This window comes from Lathyrus oleraceus, chromosome 5 (genome assembly GCF_024323335.1).
Source record: "Lathyrus oleraceus cultivar Zhongwan6 chromosome 5, CAAS_Psat_ZW6_1.0, whole genome shotgun sequence".
NCBI lineage: Eukaryota > Viridiplantae > Streptophyta > Magnoliopsida > Fabales > Fabaceae > Lathyrus > Lathyrus oleraceus.
Genome location: NC_066583.1, coordinates 156,695,244 through 156,714,999, shown reverse-complemented (window position 1 = coordinate 156,714,999; position 19,756 = coordinate 156,695,244). Strand labels below are relative to the sequence as shown.

The 19,756-nt window shown below is 34.6% G+C and overlaps 3 protein-coding genes across 3 annotated transcripts; all 3 read left to right on the top strand.

Annotated features, from left to right (window-relative positions):
• Positions 1–6,402: 6,402 nt before the first annotated feature.
• LOC127079402 (secreted RxLR effector protein 161-like) lies at positions 6,403–7,161 on the top strand. Its single transcript, XM_051019782.1, has one exon. The coding sequence runs from the start codon at positions 6,403–6,405 to the stop codon at positions 7,159–7,161; it is 759 nt and encodes a 252-aa protein (XP_050875739.1).
• A 1,925-nt stretch (positions 7,162–9,086) lies between these two features.
• On the top strand, positions 9,087–9,569 carry LOC127079401 (uncharacterized). The gene has a single exon (XM_051019781.1). The coding sequence runs from the start codon at positions 9,087–9,089 to the stop codon at positions 9,567–9,569; it is 483 nt and encodes a 160-aa protein (XP_050875738.1).
• A 4,298-nt stretch (positions 9,570–13,867) lies between these two features.
• Positions 13,868–17,080, top strand: LOC127079814 (probable serine/threonine-protein kinase WNK6). Its single transcript, XM_051020183.1, has 8 exons — positions 13,868–14,090; positions 14,170–14,295; positions 14,396–14,433; positions 14,523–14,750; positions 14,847–15,067; positions 15,345–15,502; positions 15,589–16,024; positions 16,110–17,080. Exons 2-8 carry the CDS (start codon positions 14,194–14,196, stop codon positions 16,859–16,861), a joined length of 1,935 nt encoding a protein of 644 aa, XP_050876140.1. The 5' UTR covers positions 13,868–14,090; positions 14,170–14,193; the 3' UTR covers positions 16,862–17,080.
• The last annotated feature ends 2,676 nt before the right edge of the window (positions 17,081–19,756 follow it).

The window sequence follows — 19,756 nt, the reverse complement described above, 5'->3', positions numbered from 1 at the left end:
ACCAGATCAACGAAGAACGAAACTTGAAGACAAAAGTCAGAAATACATACTCATAGGGTATGATGAGAAAACAAAAGGGTACAAGCTATTTAACCCATAAGAAAGAAAGTGATAGTGAGTAGAGACGTTCGAATAAACGAAGCAAGTAAGTGGGACTGGAACAGTTCGACAGAAGCTGTTGTAGAAGTTGAAGAACCATTTGTCGCTGTACCATCAAACATTTCGACAAAACTTGAAGATTCTGACAATGAAGATGAACCTACACAACCCAGAATGCAAAGTTTGCAAGATCTGTATGATTCGACAAGTGAAGTGCACGTTGTATGTCTCTTGGCAGATGCTGAAAACATCAGTTTTGAAGAAGCAGTACGAGACAAGAAGTGGAAAAGTGCCATGGACAAAGAGATGAGGGCGATTATCCACAACAACACTTGGGAGCTAGTTGAATTGCCAAAAGGTAGTCAACCCATTGGTGTAAAGTGGGTATTCAAGAAAAAGATGAACGTTCAAGGAGAAATAGAACGATACAAAGCGAGACTTGTTGCGAAGGGATACAAACAGAAAGCAGGAGTTGATTATGACGAAGTATTTGCACCTGTTGCAAGAATGGAGACAATTCGATTACTCATATCTCAAGCTGCTCAATTCAAATGGCCAATATTTCAAATGGATGTCAAAACAGCTTTTCTGAATGGTGTACTAGAAGAAGAAGTCTATGTCGAACAACCACTCGGGTACATGAAAGCTGGAGAAGAGAAGAAGGTACTGAAATTGAAGAAAGCGTTATATGGGCTGAAGCAAGCACCGCGGGCATGGAACACACGTATCAACACATATTTCAAGGAGAATGGGTTCGAGCAATGTCCGTACGAACATGCCCTCTATGTGAAGAAAAAAGGAATGAATGTATTACTTGTTGCTCTCTATGTTGATGATCTTATTTTTCTGGGCAGTAATGATGAGATGATAGAAGAATTCAAAAGCACAATGACACGTGAATTCGAGATGACAGATTTAGGCCTGATGAGATTCTTTCTTGGTGTCGCATCACGCGAAAAACCGGCGGGAAAACAAGAACAACAGAGCCGCCACCGTGCGTTATTTATCCCAAAAGAGGGAAAGGAAACGCTCAGAGTAAACCTGGAAAGAACATGGTCTCGTGACCAAAGAGAATGGGTTCGGGAGTCGGTTATGCGAAGGGAAGGTATTAGCACCCCTACGCATCCGTAGTACTCTACGGGATCCACGCACAAAAGGAAGGAAAATGGTTGCTAAACACTGCTCAAACTCACACACACTGGCTGAAAGAGACAAAAGAAACTGACTGAAACTGACTCGGCAGGATGTCATATCCTGGGCCTACTTAGTCTATCAGGCATAGACATCAGAGTCGGAGTAGTTCCGACTGGGGAAACGACACATGCTCGCTAGGATATCGCATCCTATGCATACGTATCTCCTCGGACGAGAGAAGAATCAGAGCATTCATAGCTCGGCTGACACGCACACAAACAAACAAAGGCAAAGGCAAACGTGGAGCCTGAATGCCAATCACTGGACTTACATCAGCATCCGAACCAAACAAACCCACACTGGAACCCGAATTCCACTCGATGGACTTACATCAGCTTCCAAGCACACCACAAGACAAAACAAAGACACAGGCGCCCGGAGAGATCAGCTCAATCTCCTGCCTACGTACCTCATCTGGTATGAGGATCAGGGCGACGTAGTTCCCCTACAGAGGGATAAGGACTAGCCTAACCAGATAACAGAGGGTGACACAACTAGGGAGACTACGACTCGAGCCTAGATGTTATCATGCAAAATCAACCCTAAGTTAAGGTTTCTAGCTAACTGGCACAGGGAGCCAGCCTATCCTAGTCATGACTTGCACAGGGAGCAAGCCACACACACACTTAACTTGCACAGGAAGCAAGCCAAGCAAAACCTAACTTGCACAGGAAGCAAGTCGAAACTAACCCTAACTTGCACAGGAAGCAAGTCAAACAATCCTAACTTGCACAGGAAGCAAGTCAAACAATCCTACAAGCACAGATAGCACACACTATACACAAGCAAGTGGCTCAAACAAGGGTTAGGTTTTAGTCGAGGGGTCATATCAACCTCAACAAACAAACCTCTGGAACTGGGTGAATGTGCTCTTAACCTTGCCATTGAGGGGCTAAGGTGAAGCAGATGAAAGGTGAGTGAAGATGAGACTTCACAGCTCTTATCCCTGGCCTGGGAGAGCTTAAGACAAGAATGTGTGGGTTCAGAAAGTGGGAACCCTTCTACACATTTAAAACTGACTCAACTGTACAATTGTACAAGATCTTGGGTTCGTATCTGCAATGCATCAACACAGTGGTGTGAGCAAAGCAGATGACACACTGAATAGCAGGGGATAGGTTGCATATCCCTTGGGTTCTGCCAATTGCCTCTTCACTTAGGAGGTCTTTGACTCTATGCAAGGACAAAATTAAACAGTCACAAACATTGCCTCTTAAGGAGGACTTCAGACAGTTGCCTGGCCAAGTAACAGGCCAGGTCTTCCAGACTACATGAAGATTAGAAGCATACCTCAATGCAAATTGCTTATACAAGCAAAGCAAAGCAAAAGTTCACAAGGAACTAAAAGCAACTAAAGTACCTGAAATCAATCAAGCACAGTTAGTATACAAGTCAAAGTTAAATCAAAATGAAACAGATATCAACCAGTTAATCAGGAGCAAATGGATGTGCAAGACACAAGGCTCAAGGCATGTGAGCCAAGCCACCTACAAAACAAACAAGTTAGACAATGATATTTCAGCAAGCTCAATCAAGAAGAATTGGTCTCATTGGTCATTTGTTGGTCAACCTGAAAACATGAGCTCAAAGGTGAGTAACAGGACCACTAGGACAAGCCTAGGGTCAAAAGAGAATGAGAAAGTCAAAACAGCAAGTGGCAAGTGTCCAAAATCATGTTCAAACATTTAAGAAACAAACCCAATTGGTTTCACATTCATATCAATCATCATCATCATTTCATGATCAAATTAGGTCAAGGTATAGCAAACAGAAGCTCATAGAAGTCAACAGCAAGACTTGCATCAAAAGTCAACTCAAACATTTCCAAAAATCACCAAATAAATCATGATCAATCACAATCCATAGCATGGTAAGCACACCAAATTTCATCTCATTTGGACAAGTGGAAGGCAGTCAATGAAAATCAGAAAGTCAAAGCAATTTTGAACATGCTAAAAGAAGTCAACCAAACATGCATCAACTTAGAAAAATCATAAATCATTGATAGCATATGAGAAATGAATGGGACTAAAACCATGGCAAAGATGAGGATGTCTAGTTATCTCATGTAAAATTTCATGTCCATCTAATAAAGTATGAGAATTTCACAAATGAAATGGGAACAAGTGTCACCAAAAGTCAGCATGTGACTAAACAAGGGAGAAAATCTCAAACAATTAGGAAATGTCACAAATAATTCCAAGAAAATTCACATGTAAACTAGGCATACAAGAGTAGGTTCATGCAAAAAATCAGATCAATTGGAGGTCAAGAAGCATGGATACAAAAATCAGAAAGTTGGACATCAAGGGTGTGACACAAATTGTCACACCCTAATTTAAAAAATCATAACTCACAAACCAGCAATGATAAATTCACAAACTCTACACCAAAATCACCATGAGTGTGTCTAGTTTAAGCACAAAAAATTGGAGAGCCATTGGATACATTCTCATCATTTCACAAATGTTTTGGCAAGATGTACAAAATGTGCATACATGTCACAAACCCTCATACCAATTAAGAATTACTCAACCAAAAAATCTGGAAAAATAATGATAAAAAACTAGGGATCATGATGGAGATGATGCAAAAAACCCCATGATTTTTGAATTAAAATTGAGAGCTCTATGATTTTTGTAAGATGAAGATCACAAATTAAATAAAAATGGAAAAATAACATGATTCAATGTGTCACATGGGGTCCGAGTGGCAGTTTTGTAAATATTCGAGCCACTTACTGAAGCACAGTCGTTTTGGGCAAGAAATTGGAATGTTTTCATTGGCCAGGCTTAACACAACAGCATGCAACGTGAAACATGAAAAATCTGGAAAATGGGGAACTAGGGTTTTGCTACAGTGCCATGCTCATGATCATGAAGAACAAACTTTCCAGATTTTGGCAATGAATACATCATTCAAACCAGCAAACAATGTACATCAACATTCCAAACCCTATTTTCATTAAATCAAGTTGAACAAAAAGAATCGACTAAAAACTCATTTCGTCATCAAACTTCCAAACAGCATAACTTTCAAAATATTTGACCATTTGCATTGATTCAAAGCTCAACGTGTTCATGGTGAAAAGGTCTATAAGATGTATCACATGATTTTGGAAAAGGTTGAGGTCGAAAACTCACTTAATCTGAAGCACGGTTGAGATGCAGTGATGATTAAGCCATGAGAGGTTGAAACAGATGAGCTATGGTCCTCCACATGATGGTTGATGAAGGTGGCTTGGTTCAGTGACCCTTGCAACGGCTCAAAATTTGGACTGTCATGGATGATGCTGTGCAAAAACCAGTGCTGCTAGATACTGCTACAGGTGGAAAATGATGATTGCCATGAGTTTAGAAAGGTGTTTGGATGATGTACCAACAATCTCCGGGTCCAGTTCTTTGGAGTTTCTTTTACTGGTTTTTAGAAATGCACAAAGGTGAGGTTTTTTAGAATGAGTGAATCAAGGTTTCTTGCTGCAGCTAGTAGTGTTCTTATTTGACAGAAAATGATGAGAACATATTGTACCAAGCCAGGCAAGGTTTTGTCTCTTTGGAAGTTTTGGACTGGTTTTTTGAAAAATGCCAAAAGCAAGGTGAATGAGGTTTTTTAGGATGAATCAGTTCTGTTGTTTTTTCTGTGTTAGATGGCTGCCATTAGTTTCAAAATGATGCTTGGATGTAGTATTAAGCAAGGCCAGGCTTTTGTTCTTTTGGAAGTTCTTTGACAGATTTTTTAGAAATGGCCAAAAGTGAAGTTTTTGAGAAAATGAGAGAACAATGGTTGGTCTGCTGTTGGATGTGGCTTGTGGCTGCTATTAGGGTTTGTCCTTGACAGAAAATTGATGATAACCTGCTATCTTTGAGTACCAAGCATGGTCCATGGAAGTATGGGTGAAAGTGTACTTTTGCCAATTTTCAAGCAACTAGGGCATGGCCTTTTTCTGTTGGTTTTTAGGCTGCAAATGAGGTTTTAATTGACAGAAAATGATCTTCCAATTTTCTGTTTTCATAGTACAAGGCATGGTTCATGAAATGGTGGGATGGATTTGGTGGGAAATGCACTTTTGTCCAAATTTCAAGCAAGTTAGGGAATGGCCATATGTACTGCATAAAAATGACTTGTAACATGACCAAAATATGATTTCTAAACATGTTTGAATGGCCAAATTGATTAGAAATGGCTATCTCAAAAAATCACTTTTGTACCACACTTGAAATCAATTCATATAAGTCAAAAAATGCCATTTTGATCCATAAGGTTTTGGTACATGAAAGTTACATTTTTGGAAAGAGGGGATCAAATGTGACTTGTAGGAAAAAACCCCACCAAAATTGGCCAAATGGTTTGAGAGATATGGCCTTTTGAAGTTCAAGAATTTTTGAAAACGATTCGATCATAACTTGCCAACCATACATGGGAATTGAGTGTTCTTGGACTTTTTGGAAATGGGAGAACAAGATATTCAACTTTCATGTTGGGCAAAAATTCATTTGAAGCTTGTATCATGATGTAAGTTTGAGGATCAAGACTTTCCATTTTGGGCAGGTTTCAGTTACAGGTCCAGTTTCCGTTTTTTGGAAATTTCTGATCTGGCTTCAAATTCTTCCATGATGGTGTTTGACATGATATATGAAGACTATATGGACATGAATGAGACCTCTCAAACCAAATCCAACCATCAAAATCACTGATTAAATGGACAGTTGACCAACAGTTGACTTTTAGGGTTTCTGCCTGACTGTGCACTGACTGATGGCTTTTGAACATCCAACCTTTGACTTAAACACTTCAAATGGACCTCCAAGTCATGTGAACTTGTTGGACCAACCCTAGGGCCTTGGCTCCTTGAGAAATGCACTTGCTTGCTTGGTTGACTGATCTCCTGATCAGTTTGACCTAATTTCCTGATTGACTTGCACTTCAGGCAAAGGGACAATGCAATGCTATGCAATGGGACATGATATGCTATGTCCTAATATGAAAATGTATGTACAATGATGGGTGCAAATTTGAGGTGCTACACTTGGTCTGGAAGTTCGACAAGAAAAAACAGGAATCTTCATCTCACAAGAAAAATATGCAAAAGAAATTTTGAAAAAATATAAGATGGAAAGCTGTAATCCGGCTTCGACACCAATGGAACCAGGAACAAAACTGTCGAAATTTGATGGAGGAGAACGTGTCGAAGTAGGAAAATATCGAAGTTTGGTAGGAAGTCTTCGCTATCTCACATGTACAAGACCAGATATCTCATTAAGTGTAGGCATTGTAAGTCGATTCATGGAGGAGCCAGTTTACACACATTGGAAGGCATTGAAGAGAATTCTGAGGTACATCCAAGGAACAGTGTCACTTGGGATGTTTTACTCGAATTCAGAGAAATACAAGTTGGTTGGTTACTCTGATAGTGATTGGTGCGGAGACATAGACGATCGAAAAAGCACTTCTGGATATGTGTTCTTCATGGGAAATACTGCATTCACTTGGCTTTCTAAAAAGCAGCCAATAGTAACACTTTCGACATGTGAAGCAGAATATGTAGCAGCATCCTGGTGTGTTTGTCATGCAATATGGCTCAGAAGATTGATGAGTAAAATGGAACTAAAACAGAAAGATGCTACAATAATACAAGTTGACAACAGGTCAGCAATTGAGTTAGCAAAGAATCCAGTAAACCATGAAAGGAGCAAACACATTGACGTTCGTTTTCACTTTATTCGAGAACACGTGAAGGAAGGAAGTGTCGAATTAAAGCATGTAGCAAGTAAGGACCAAGCAGCAGACATTTTCATAAAACCATTATCAAAAGAAGTCTTCGACAGAGGGAAGAAATTGATAGGCATGATGAATAGAAGAAACATTTAAGTTTACAGAGGAGTTTTGTTGAATAAACTTTAATGTTAGAGTTAGTAGGTTTTAATAATAAGTTAATGGAGAGATTTGGAAGGTTAAGAGACAGTGGGAAAATTAAGAGTATTTACTATTTATCATAATTAGTAGAATAGCTAAAGTTTTTTGTATGTATAAGAGTCCAAAATTGCATTCTAATAAAATACAGAAGTTTACAAACGAATCGTTTCTTCTGACACAAACACAAACATTCAGCAAATCCAAAATTCTTTTTATGTTGTGGAAATGGTAAAGTCAAACTTCCATTTTTAAAACATCCACTACAACCTTTATCACATCTCATGTTTGATCGCAATGCATTGGGTAGTAAGAATTTCCAATCACAAATAAAGGCATACAACATGATATTTGCTTTCACTTCACCGGGAGCTAAGTTGGACAACAAATTTAATATTGGTCGTGGTTCACCTACTATTAGAATCCAAGGACAAGCTTGCCACCGAATTGGTAGTTTATTACCATCAGAAGGCCATCCACCCAAATTTGCACAACTTTACATACATGACACTGAAAATGAAGTTACAAATAGAATGGATGGTCTCATGTAGTCAAACATTTAATTTGTTTACATATATCTTATTTTCGGCATAATGCATACTAATTTTTTTTTTGTTCTAGAAAAAATAACATCTTTCCCGAGACTATCCAAAAGTTGTCAGATATGTTATACACATATAACAAATATGCCAAAAGTTTCTTAATGGTTAGACAATGGCTCAATCACAGCAATGTCCACAAGTTTAAACTCAAACTGATTTCAACTAGATCTACTTATGGAAGATTGTACAATCAATCAATTGTTTATGAAGTGGCAGCTTTAATTGTTGGTGATATTGACAATGCTGAGGAAAGAGACATTATAATGCAAGCCAAAAAGGGGAAACTTTAACGCATTGATGAGTTTCATCCAGATTATTTGGCTTATCAATATCCATTGATTTTTCCTTATGGAGAGGATGGCTATATAGACAACATTGCACATAGAGATCTTGACATTTTTTATGACAATCAAAGGAACCGAATAACTATTCGAGAATGGATAGCATTTAGAATCCAAAGTAGGTGTGATGAGGCCAAGACTTTGTTATCGTCCAGGAGATTGTTTCAACCGTTTTTGGTGGACAGTTACACAATGCTTGAAGGAGAGAATTAATTGGATTAGAAAAAATCAGTCCAAACTAAGAGTGTCAAAGTATACAAGTCTAAATGTAGAGCAAGATCAAACACATGGATCAAACATAGAAAAAAGAGTCAATTACCATCACCTTATGTGGGAGTCGGAGATTTATGGATCATTTGTACTATGATGGCATATAAATTTGTAGTAAGGTGAGATTTCCAGATCTTTTCATTACATTTACATGCAACCTAAATTGACCAGAAATTCAAAGATTGCGCGATCCTCTAAATTTTAAGCCACGTGATAGACATGATATCATTGCTAGAATATTTAAAATTAAGTTTGGTAACCTCCTAGCGGACGTGACAAAGAAATGTGTTTTAGGCAAGATTTCCGCATGTAAGTCTATCATTTCTTTTTTACTATCCTTTTACTTTACCTATGGTTTATATATAAATGGTTGTTTCATATATATGGCGATTATTTATTGTATTAGTATAATAGGTAAGTTATAAAATAGTATTTTTGGTATGAGAATTTACCCGATTCTCGTGTTTATATATATTTTTAACATTTGATCTTATTTTCAAATATGTACACAATTGAATTCCAAAAGAGGGGTCTCCCACATGCACATATTCTTATTTTCTTGCATCCATCAAATAAATATCCCACTCCTGAAGACATATACAAAATCATTTATGTTGAAGTTCCCGATCCACTGAAACATCAAAAACTGTATAATCTGGTGAAAACCCTCATGGTACATGGACCTTGTGGGTTAGCAAATCCTAAATGTCCTTGCATGAAAGATGGTAAGTGTTCTAAGTACTATCCTAAGAAATTTCAAGATGTCATAATTGTTGATCAAGATGGATATCCAGTTTATAGAAGGAGAGATCAAGGTAATACAATTGAGAAAAACGGAGTCACACTACATAGTGGTCATGTTGTACCTCATAACCCAAGTTTGTTGATGAAATATGAGGCACATATAAATATGGAGTGGTGTAATCAAAGTACTTCAATTAAATATCTTTTCAAATATGTCAATAAGGGTTTTGATAGGATCCCAGTTGTTATCGTTCCAAATAACACTGGTCAAGATGGAAATATTGATGAAATCAAGCAGTACCTTGATTGTCGATATGTATCACCAAGTGAAGCTTACTGGAGAATATTCTCTTATTCAATTCATGGTAGAAAACCAGTTGTTGATAGATTGTATTTTCACATGGAATAAGAGAATCTTGTATACTACAAAGATTTTGAACAAATAGGTACTCTTCTACTTAAACCAAGTGTCACAAAATCAATGTTTACATCTTGGTTTCTCGCAAATAATCAATATGAAAAAGAAAGGTCTTTAACATATGGATAATTTGTGTCAAAATTTGTTTATGACAAGAGAAAAAGGTGTTGGAAACCACGTAATAGAGGTTACACAATTGACCGACTCATTTGGGTCTCACCAACAACCAGATCATTGTATTATATGAGGATGTTGTTGATTGTGAAGAAATGGCCAAAATCTTATGATGATTTAAAGACAATTAAGGGGATCAAACACAAGACTTTTAGAGAAGCATATTTTGCAATGAGCTTTCTACAAGATGATAAAGAGCTCATTGAGGCAATAAAATAGGCTTATAACTGGGGTTCTAGAGTATTTTTGTGCAAACTTTTTGTTACAATGTTATTATCAGCTTCAATGAATCGACCGAAACATGTTATATTAATACATATCATATGAGATTTTATATGAACAAATAATATTGTCACAAAATCCAGGTTATATGAATACATATTTTCTATATCAATGTAACAATAAGTTATATTTTACACCTTCTATCTTATTGCTTACAACACTTTTGTTGACAACACTTTTATTCACTTCTCAAATTTTATGTGATAAAAAATCAATCTACTTTTTTCATTACTTAACCTTTCTCTTTTTTTTTTTAGATTTAACTTTGCCAGATGAAGATATTCAACGACTCACTTTGATGGAAATTGTGAAGCTGCAGAAAAATAGAAGAAGTTTGAAAGAATTTAAACCAATGGCATATCCAAATAATTATGTCACTGACTTTCTTGAAAATAAATTGATATATGATGCAAGACAATATGATATCAAGACTCAAGAAAAAATTTATCATAATCTATTTCAATCATTAACAGGTATTGATTTTACAATTATTTCAATAATATTACTTTGTGATTTATTAAACCTTCTATAATAGTTGTTCATCTTTATTCTCATCAACTTAAACACATGTGCAATACTTATTCTATACTGTTCATGGAGTAGATTTTAGGAATTATATATTCATGATATTCATTATATTCAGTAGTTATGGTATACCTTCTAAACTTTTGTTCCCATTAAGATTTTAATACTATTCATGTAGTAGATTTTTGGAAATATATATTAATTATTTTTTCACTTATCATTTGTATTGTATGAATTACTTATCCTATAGAATTTATTGCAAATTATTTATTTTTGAACTCAATAATAGTTACACTTTTTTCTATAATTAATTTTTGTCTTGCAAATTAATGTAGTAAATTACCAACAAGCTATAAATTTAATAAGTTACATGTCTAATTTAAGTTGAAATATTTGTAAGTTCAAATAATATTGAGCACTTCTATGTCACTTTTGGATTCTTTAAAATAACATGCTTCAGGAATTGCAAATTTAAATTTTGCTAATGTATCAACTTTGATGATGTGTTATTTTTGAATCTAGACGAATAACTTGACATTTTTAGACAAGTTATGCAAGCTGTCACAAATCAAAATGGTGGAGTTATTTTTCTTATATGGTAATGGTGGGACTGTAAAGATTTTCATGTGATACACACTTTCTGCTGCTTTACGTTGTCAAGGAGATATTATGTTGAATGTAGCATCTAACAGAATAGCAAGTTAGTTGTTACTAGGAGGGAGAACTACACATTCAAAATTCAAAATTCCAATTTCATGTCTGGAATCTTCCATCTGTAACATTGAGAAAAAAATCAGATCTTATTAATCTCTTAAAGGTAACAAAACTCATTATATGCGATAGAGCACCTATGGCTAATAAATTTTGTTTTGAAGCTCTTTACAAGTTATTGAAGGATATGATGAGTGATGACAATGTTGAATGTCAGCAAATTTTTGGAGGCAAAGTTGTAATTTTTTGTGGAGATTTCCGACAAATTTTACCAGTTGTACCAAGAGGTACTATGTCTGATATTGTCCATGCAACAATAAATGCATCATATATTTGGGATCATTGCAAAGTTCTGAATCTAACTAAAAATATGAGGTTGAAAAGTGGTTCTCACTTAGGCATTTAAGAAGAAATTATGCTATTCTCATTTTGAATTTTACAAGTCAGCAATGGAAAAGTCTCAAAACCCAATGATGGCTATGTTGAAATAGATATTCCTGAAGAGTTACTAATTAGAGATTTTGTAGATCCAATTCGAGCAATTGTTACAAGTACCTATCCAAATCTACTTCAAAATTACACAAATCCAGATTTCCTTCGGTGTTGAGCAATTCCAGCATCAACTATTGAAATAGTTGACGACATAAATGACTACATAACTAATCTTCTTTCAGGTATATTTTAATATCTATTATTACTATTTTTTCGTGGATATATTTTAATCTATAACAATATATAAAGGGAAAATTTGATTTTGGTGTAACATATTTTTCTACCAATTTTACCCTTAGATAACTTACATAATAACTTCTAATAACTTCTATTGAAATCACTATTATCATCTTTCACATAACTTCCTACTATTAACTTCTTATAGAACTTCCAATTAAAATTAACATTAAATAAAATAATATCGTCTATATTTTCACGTGTGTTTATTAAAAAAACGGACAGACGGGCACAGAGTACCCGTCTGGACGCTAGTTTCATATTATAGGAATGATTATGGATGATACATGATTACTCTTTTCTTTATAAGTGCCTATTTTAGAGAAGTACATCTATTATATAGGATATTTGAGAGTTGTATACTTTTTTTGTTTCAAATATATAAATATTTATATTTTAATAATCATTCTTTTTCATGAAGGTGGGTGTAAAGAATATTTGAGTTGTGATTCCATTGCTAGAATTCTTAAGTTGTCTGAAATTTTTTGGTTTGCCTAACCATTTATTGAAATTGAAAATTAGCACAACCATCATGTTGATAAGGAATTTGGATCAATCAGAAGTGCTTTGCAATGATACAAGGTTGACAGTTACAAAGTTAGTCAACCATGTAATAGAAGCAAAGATAATTTCAGGTACAAATATTAAAAACACTATTTATATATCGAGAATGTCTTTGTCTCCTTCTCAATCTCCATGGTCATTTAAACTTATCAGAATACAATTCTCAATTATAGTGTCATTTGCTATGACAATCAACAAGTCTCAAGGTCTATCATTGGATTATGTTGGTTTCTATTTGCCCAAGAATGTTTTCAGTCACGGACAATTTTATGTTGCTATTTCAAGAATTAAGAGTAAAGCTGGGTTGAAAATCTTAATACAAGACAAAAACAACTACTCCTCGACTCAAACAACAAATATTTTCTTCAAAAAAGTTTTTCACAACATGGATCTAGATACATTTTTACTATTTCTTTTAAACTACTAAGTTTATTAATAACATTTTTTTTTACTATAATTCCTAACACCTCCATTTTTTTATTCTGCTTTCACACACTACTATTTTTGAAGAAATAATACAAATGACACCATGCAAATGTATGTCATTCTTTCAATGTCAAAATAATTTTTCCCCTTTTTTAATCATAACAATTCTTAATTCATTTCTCATGTTTGTAGGTATATCATCTCTTCAATTGCTTCAAAGAAGTCTTACTATATCATTTGAATCAAAGACTTACTATTACTTTTTTTTATTCTATGTTGAGCATAACCATGTTATGCACTTTCAATGTACTTTAAAGTAATGGAATATTTCCATTCAGGTCATTTTAGTTTTGTTATTTCTATTTAATTTCCATTCAGATCTGGTCATTTTAGTTTTGTTATTTCTATTTAATGCAAACTTCTATGTTAAAGGTTAAAAATAATAAATTTAATTTGAATCCTCTGTATTTAAGAATTAACTTCTATGCACAGGTCTTCTACTCGTTTATTTAATAATGTATTATTGTATTAGATATTTATAGTATCTAATACCGTATATATATATATATATATATATATATATATATATATATATATATATATATATATAAAATGTATGATAAAAAATGTATATAAGTTTACTTTGTAGTTTTATTAATAATTAAATTTAAAAATATCTAATAAGTATGTGAATAAATTTTATTAAGCTATTAAAAAAATTGGTGTGTTTATCTTTCGATTTTGAAAAGAATGTTGATAATTTGGAATTCAAGTGTAAGATAAATAAAATTTGACTTAATATTAAATTAGAGAGGGAGAGGGGAGATAATTATAGTGAGAGAGAGGGATAAAGTATAAATAGATATAATGGATTTGGAAAATATTAGAAACGAGTGTCTTGCACGTTTTAACTGTTTTTAGAGAAAGAAATGATAAGGTGTTATGTTGTTGTGTTGGAAGAAGAAGGGGTGATGGATTGGTAATAAGTAATAACCCATTCATCCATTCATCAAACAACACTCTGATGCCCTTTTCTCTTTCTAAACTCTACGGGATTCCTCCCGACAAACTCACCTCAGAAGCCCCTGTTCCTATTTTAAGGTACTATTCATTTCCCAATTTTCCATTTTCTTTCATGCATCATCCCAAATGCTTACAATCTGTTGCGTTTGATTTCTAGAAAAGGAATTATAGCACCTTCTAGATGAGTTTGGCGGACACGGATTGCTCCGAGGAAGGTTCGGTCATTCTTGAGCCTCCAGATCCTGATATCATTGAAATTGATCCTACTTGTCGTTACCTTAGGGTATTGTAATTTGTAATCTTGTGTTTATGTGCATTTTATTTATTTATTCCTTTTTCATTTCTTAATTTGATGTTGATGTTAGTTTTTGCAATCATTACAGTATAAAGAAGTAATTGGCAAAGGAGCTTTCAAGACTGTGTATCCTTTGTTTTAGGGATGCATTGTTAATTTGTTGTAATGCAATGTGGTTATAGTGTATCTATTTTCCTTAATTTGTGGATAATTAGCTATAAGGCATTTGATGAAATCACCGGGCTTGAAGTTGCGTGGAGCCAAGTTCGGATTGACGAGGTATTACAATCGCCGGGCGATCTAGAAAGGCTGTATTCAGAAGTGCATCTTTTGAGATCTTTGAAGCACAGTAACATTGTAAGGTTCTACAATTCATGGATTGATGACAAGCAAAGGAATGTTAACATGATAACTGAGTTGTTCACCTCAGGGAGCCTGAGACAGTGTGTTCACTATCCTTTATAAATGTGTTTTAATTTTGTTTTTATCTTTTATTGTGAGATTAGCCCTTTTGTTAGTGGGTTTGATGGATGATTTAGGTACCGAAAGAAACACAAGAAGGTTGACATGAAAGCTGTTAAAGGATGGGCGAGACAGATTTTGATGGGTTTAGTTTACCTCCACAATCATAGCCCGCCTATTATACATAGGGATCTCAAGTGCGATAATATATTTATAAATGGTCACCAAGGAGTAGTTAAGATCGGAGATTTGGGGTTGGCAACTCTCTTGAAGCACAATAATGCCAAGAGTGTAATTGGTATGTTCTTATGTTTTGTAACATTTTTCCTATTAGTTTCTTTTAATCCTTTATGTCATTAAAACGAGTAATACAAAATTAAGTTTTTCTATCTCATATATGTAATGAGAAGTTAGAATACAAACATAATTTGGATAGAAGCATAGTTCTGAATAGAACAGTATGGCGAAAGTTGATCCATGTAGCCGATTCTACTTGATGTTGTTGTTGTTGTTTTCTGCTTCCCTGCTATTTGATTTCTTCACTAATTGTATTTTTTGATGCGTAATCCTAATAGGAACTCCGGAGTTTATGGCGCCTGAATTGTATGATGAAAATTATAATGAATTGGCTGACATATATTCTTTTGGGATGTGCATGCTGGAGTTGGCTACTTCCGAGTATCCTTACCGAGAATGTAGAAACTCTGCTCAGATATACAAGAAAGTTTCATCTGTAATTATTCTCATTTAACAACAATATTCTTTTTTGTTAGGCTGTTACAAGGATATACTTGGGTCATATAATGTTTGGTGTTGCAGGGCATAAAGCCGGTTTCTCTTTCTAAAATCAAAGATCCGGAAATAAAATCATTTATTGAGAAATGTCTTGTCCCGGCATCTCGAAGACTGTCGGCAAAGGAGCTTCTTATGGACCCTTTTCTTGAAGTGAATGGTTCAATAAAGAGTCGCCCTCTTCCGTTACCAGATATTGTTCTACCTAAATTCGGAGGCTTTGTAAATCGCTGTCTGATGTCAGAAGGTCCTGCTAGTGCACGAATTGGATCCATATCAATGGATCTTGGTGATACCAATGAGCAACCATTGGTCACTGTATTTTATAATTCTGTTGATGATGCACCACCTTCTCCATGTATAGAGATACGAAGGTTGGTGGGAGGTGATAGATTTTTTCTCAAAGGTGAAGAAAATGACATGAATTCCGTGTCATTAGTTCTAAGGATAACTAATCAGGGTGGTTAGTATTTAGTTGATTTTTACTCTCATTAATTGTGTTTTGAATTTGATAGTAGAAAGTTATGTACTCTGACATCTAAATGCAGGGCGAGCAAGAAATATCCATTTCATATTCTACCTCGATAGTGATACAGCCATCTCGGTGTCAAAAGAAATGGTAGAGCAACTTGAACTTGCCGAGCACAATGTTGTTTTCATCGCCGAGTTGATTGATCTGTTACTGACGACATTGGTTCCTGATTGGAAGCCTTGTGTAGCTATTGATCACTTAATTTCTCCAAATGGTAAACGAGCTTATCTGAGCCAACAGAAACAAGATCCGCTCTTGGCAAAATACAAACAAAACTCAGTAGATTCTAGCCAAATTGTGGCAGAATATGCAGGTCCCTCAACCTCGAATGAGAGATTGACCGAAAAAGAAAACATCGATAATGTGATTTTTGAAGATGTTTTATCCCATGCAACCAACACAAATGATTTATATTCTGCAACATCATACACTTCAGCAACATCTGACATTAATGATAAGAATTTTTCCACAGTTTCATTCATGTCTGCTAGGTCAGGATTCACAGACTTTAACTTACTTACAGTGAATGGATGGAGTCAATCCTCGCATGCATCTGAGATTGGGATATCCTCTGATAAAAAGAGCAAGTTTTCGAGCATGGAAAGCAACAATTACTCATTCTATGAAACTGAGGATGAGTTAAGAATAGAGTTAGAGAAAGTTGAACGTCAATATCAAGAGACAATGAAAGATTTAACCAAAAGAAGATATGAGGCCATCATGGAGATCAGAAAGAGGCTGTCCAACAAAAATACAATCATTGAATAAGTTCATTAGTCTTTTTAATTACCATTTGTGTCTATCTCTTGTTCATAATCTTGAAGTTACTAGTGTAAATAGTGTCTTGTGGATGAAAAGGTTCACTTTTTAGTTATTATGGCATGAAATTTTCTTTGCCAAACATACATTGAAATTGTACCTGGTGTCATGCTGTTAAGAGTTCTAACTGATAGTTGACAGGATTGAATCTAGTTATTCAGTTTGATATATCCTTGAGTTGCTGGTGTCATGCTTCATCTTTACCATGCTATATCAGTTGGTGATTATGATTGTATCTAGGGACTTTATTGACGATTAATTTTTTACCAAATAATCTGAGTAACCACATTTAGTAGAGTCTTTGTACCCAATCACATTTTTTCAATTACAAAGCTCAAACTCGAGACCTTATTTAAATAATCTTTAGAGAATGAATTGTTTTTATCGTAGTAATGTGTACATTTTTTTTTCTTTTTACAAAAATCAGACTAAATAGAAATACACGAAGAACTAAATTATAAAAATAAATCTTAACAAATGAAATTACATTTTTATAAAGTACTAACAAGAACTTTGTTAGCAAATTTAACAAGGATGTGGTCAGCAAGTTTTGTCTCATAACACTTCCCTCAAGATGACATGTGTAGATCGGATAAGTTTAGTCGTATGAGTTGATCTCTGTCCACTAATTTAGGCAGCAAATCAACCATTCGAATGGCAAAAGTGATTTTCATTACTGTAAAGACGAAGAAGGAAATTCTATTTTCTCCATAATAACGAAGAATCAAATTGTAATTATATTTATTCATTTTTTTAAAGATCTTCCAGGGGAGAAAGAGTATATGTCTGGAAGCTATTTTTACACAAGATAGGATGATTGGGAGAAAATTCTTGAATGTCGAATCCCTGTATTTCATATCCGTCGGTAGGCTGGCTTTCTTCCCGCGATCCGATTCCAGTGTATCGTAGAAAAGATACTTCGCTGCTGGTTTGGAACCCTGAGCAGACTCCGGTGATATTGAATCAGGGATTTAGGTATCCACCTCAAAGGAAACTTGTCTAAAATTACTTATAGGTGGTACCGCACTTGGCTACCCAGCGTTTACCGTTGGCCCTTGAAGCTCTTCTTTTGTCATGCTTGACATGTCCTTCGATTCTTCTACAGCTAGTACCACATGATCGAATTTTGGAAGTAATGACCTTAAGATTTTTGCAACTATTGATCTTGATGTCAACACTTCTCCATACATCTTGATTTGATTTACCAGTCTTGTTACCTTAGTGATGAAATCAACCACACATTCACTTTCTTCCATCTGAAGCAACTTATATGTTTTTTGTGAGTTTGTAACCTCGCCTCTTTCACCTTCTCAACACCTCCAAAAGATTTCTCTATGATATCCCATGCTTCCTTCGATGAGTCTACATCACAAATTTTTTTAAGTTTATGGATCAACGCATTAATGGATTATAAAGAGAGCTTTATAATCTTTCTTCTTCAAATCTTTATGTGAAATCTTTTGTTGATCCATGACATTCTTGTCAATTGGTGTTACTCCATTCTTCACAAGATACCAAACATCTTGATCAAGATAGTCAAGCACATGATCTTAAGTAGGATCGGACCGCCGGTAAAAGATCATAAAACTAGGATCGTGCTTACCAAATGACAAAATGGTAATTGACATATATACATACACACAAAAACATGAAATTTATAATACAAGAACAAAATAACTCATAAATCACAAAATTCAATCAATTTAATTAATAACTCATAACCATCATTCCATAATTTAACAAGTTCAAAAGACTTTATTCAAAATAAGTAGCTCAAAAAACATAAATCTATAAAATAATTCTAATCATCTAAGATATTATGTATTCCCATATCATGATAGTCATATAAAAGGCAATTTCCGCATGTAAGATCGTAAGATCTTAAAATCCAACACTCGATCTTGACCACAAAGTGCACAAACAAGTTTTTTCTAAGATCGTATCACTAAAAAGGCAACTTCAGCACATAAGATCGTAAGATCTTAAGACCCAACACTCGATCTTGACTACACTGGTCTTGATAGTAGAAGACAACCTTCATATGCTTACACCAATTATCATAATTTTTGTCATTCAAGATGAGAAGATTTGCTAGAAAATGTCCATTCTGATGAGAAGTCATTGTTCTATGCTTCCCTAGAATCACAACTAGTGGAAAAGTTATGTGTGGTTATTGAGATTAGTTTGGAAAATCTCTACTTGGTTCGTGAGTTCAGCCTATGGATAAACTCTCTTTTGGTTGGAGGGATAAACCAATGAAAAATCTCTCAATTCTCTTATATCAAAGGTTTATGGACATAACATGTAAATGATCAAGAAGATCTCTTGGGGACAGGACTAGGCCAACGGTTCGACTGAACCTGGATAATTCTCTGGTGTGATATATCTAACCCTTATCTTTTTTAATTCCTATTTTTTATTTTGGTGTTCTACTTTCTGCTGCTTTTCTCTCTGATCTTGAAAATACTAACACAATTTTCTGTTAAGTAATAAACCTTTTAAATTAATCGTGAATTTTAAATACCACAATTCACCTTTCCTCTGATGCTTGGAGTCACTTGTCCAACATTATCAACTGTCAATTTTTTATATTTTAAAATTATATACCTAAAGAATGCTTCTTTTCATAAGAGTTAAGTTAGGAATCTTAAATCAATCATGCCTTAATTAATCGACTAAGTGTTTCTTCTCTTTCTCCTTTTTCTCTATGTGATATTTGTGATCTATGTGATGTTTCTTTATCCACCTTTTTTATAATGCCAAATCAGGAGAAATATACTCTTAAAATGAATTATATTATAGTCTCTTTATATGTGAGAGAGAGTTTAACCACTCTAATACTTT

Bases quoted from the DNA above. Each gene is read 5' to 3' on its own strand.
- LOC127079401 (XM_051019781.1), top strand. From the start codon at position 9,087: ATGGTACATGGACCTTGTGGGTTAGCAAATCCTAAATGTCCTTGCATG.
- LOC127079814 (XM_051020183.1), top strand. From the start codon at position 14,194: ATGAGTTTGGCGGACACGGATTGCTCCGAGGAAGGTTCGGTCATTCTT. The intron at 15,503-15,588 runs GTAATTATTCTC...TTGGTGTTGCAG, and splicing joins TATACAAGAAAGTTTCATCT to GGCATAAAGCCGGTTTCTCT. The intron at 16,025-16,109 runs GTTAGTATTTAG...ATCTAAATGCAG, and splicing joins AAGGATAACTAATCAGGGTG to GGCGAGCAAGAAATATCCAT.
- LOC127079402 (XM_051019782.1), top strand. From the start codon at position 6,403: ATGGAAAGCTGTAATCCGGCTTCGACACCAATGGAACCAGGAACAAAA.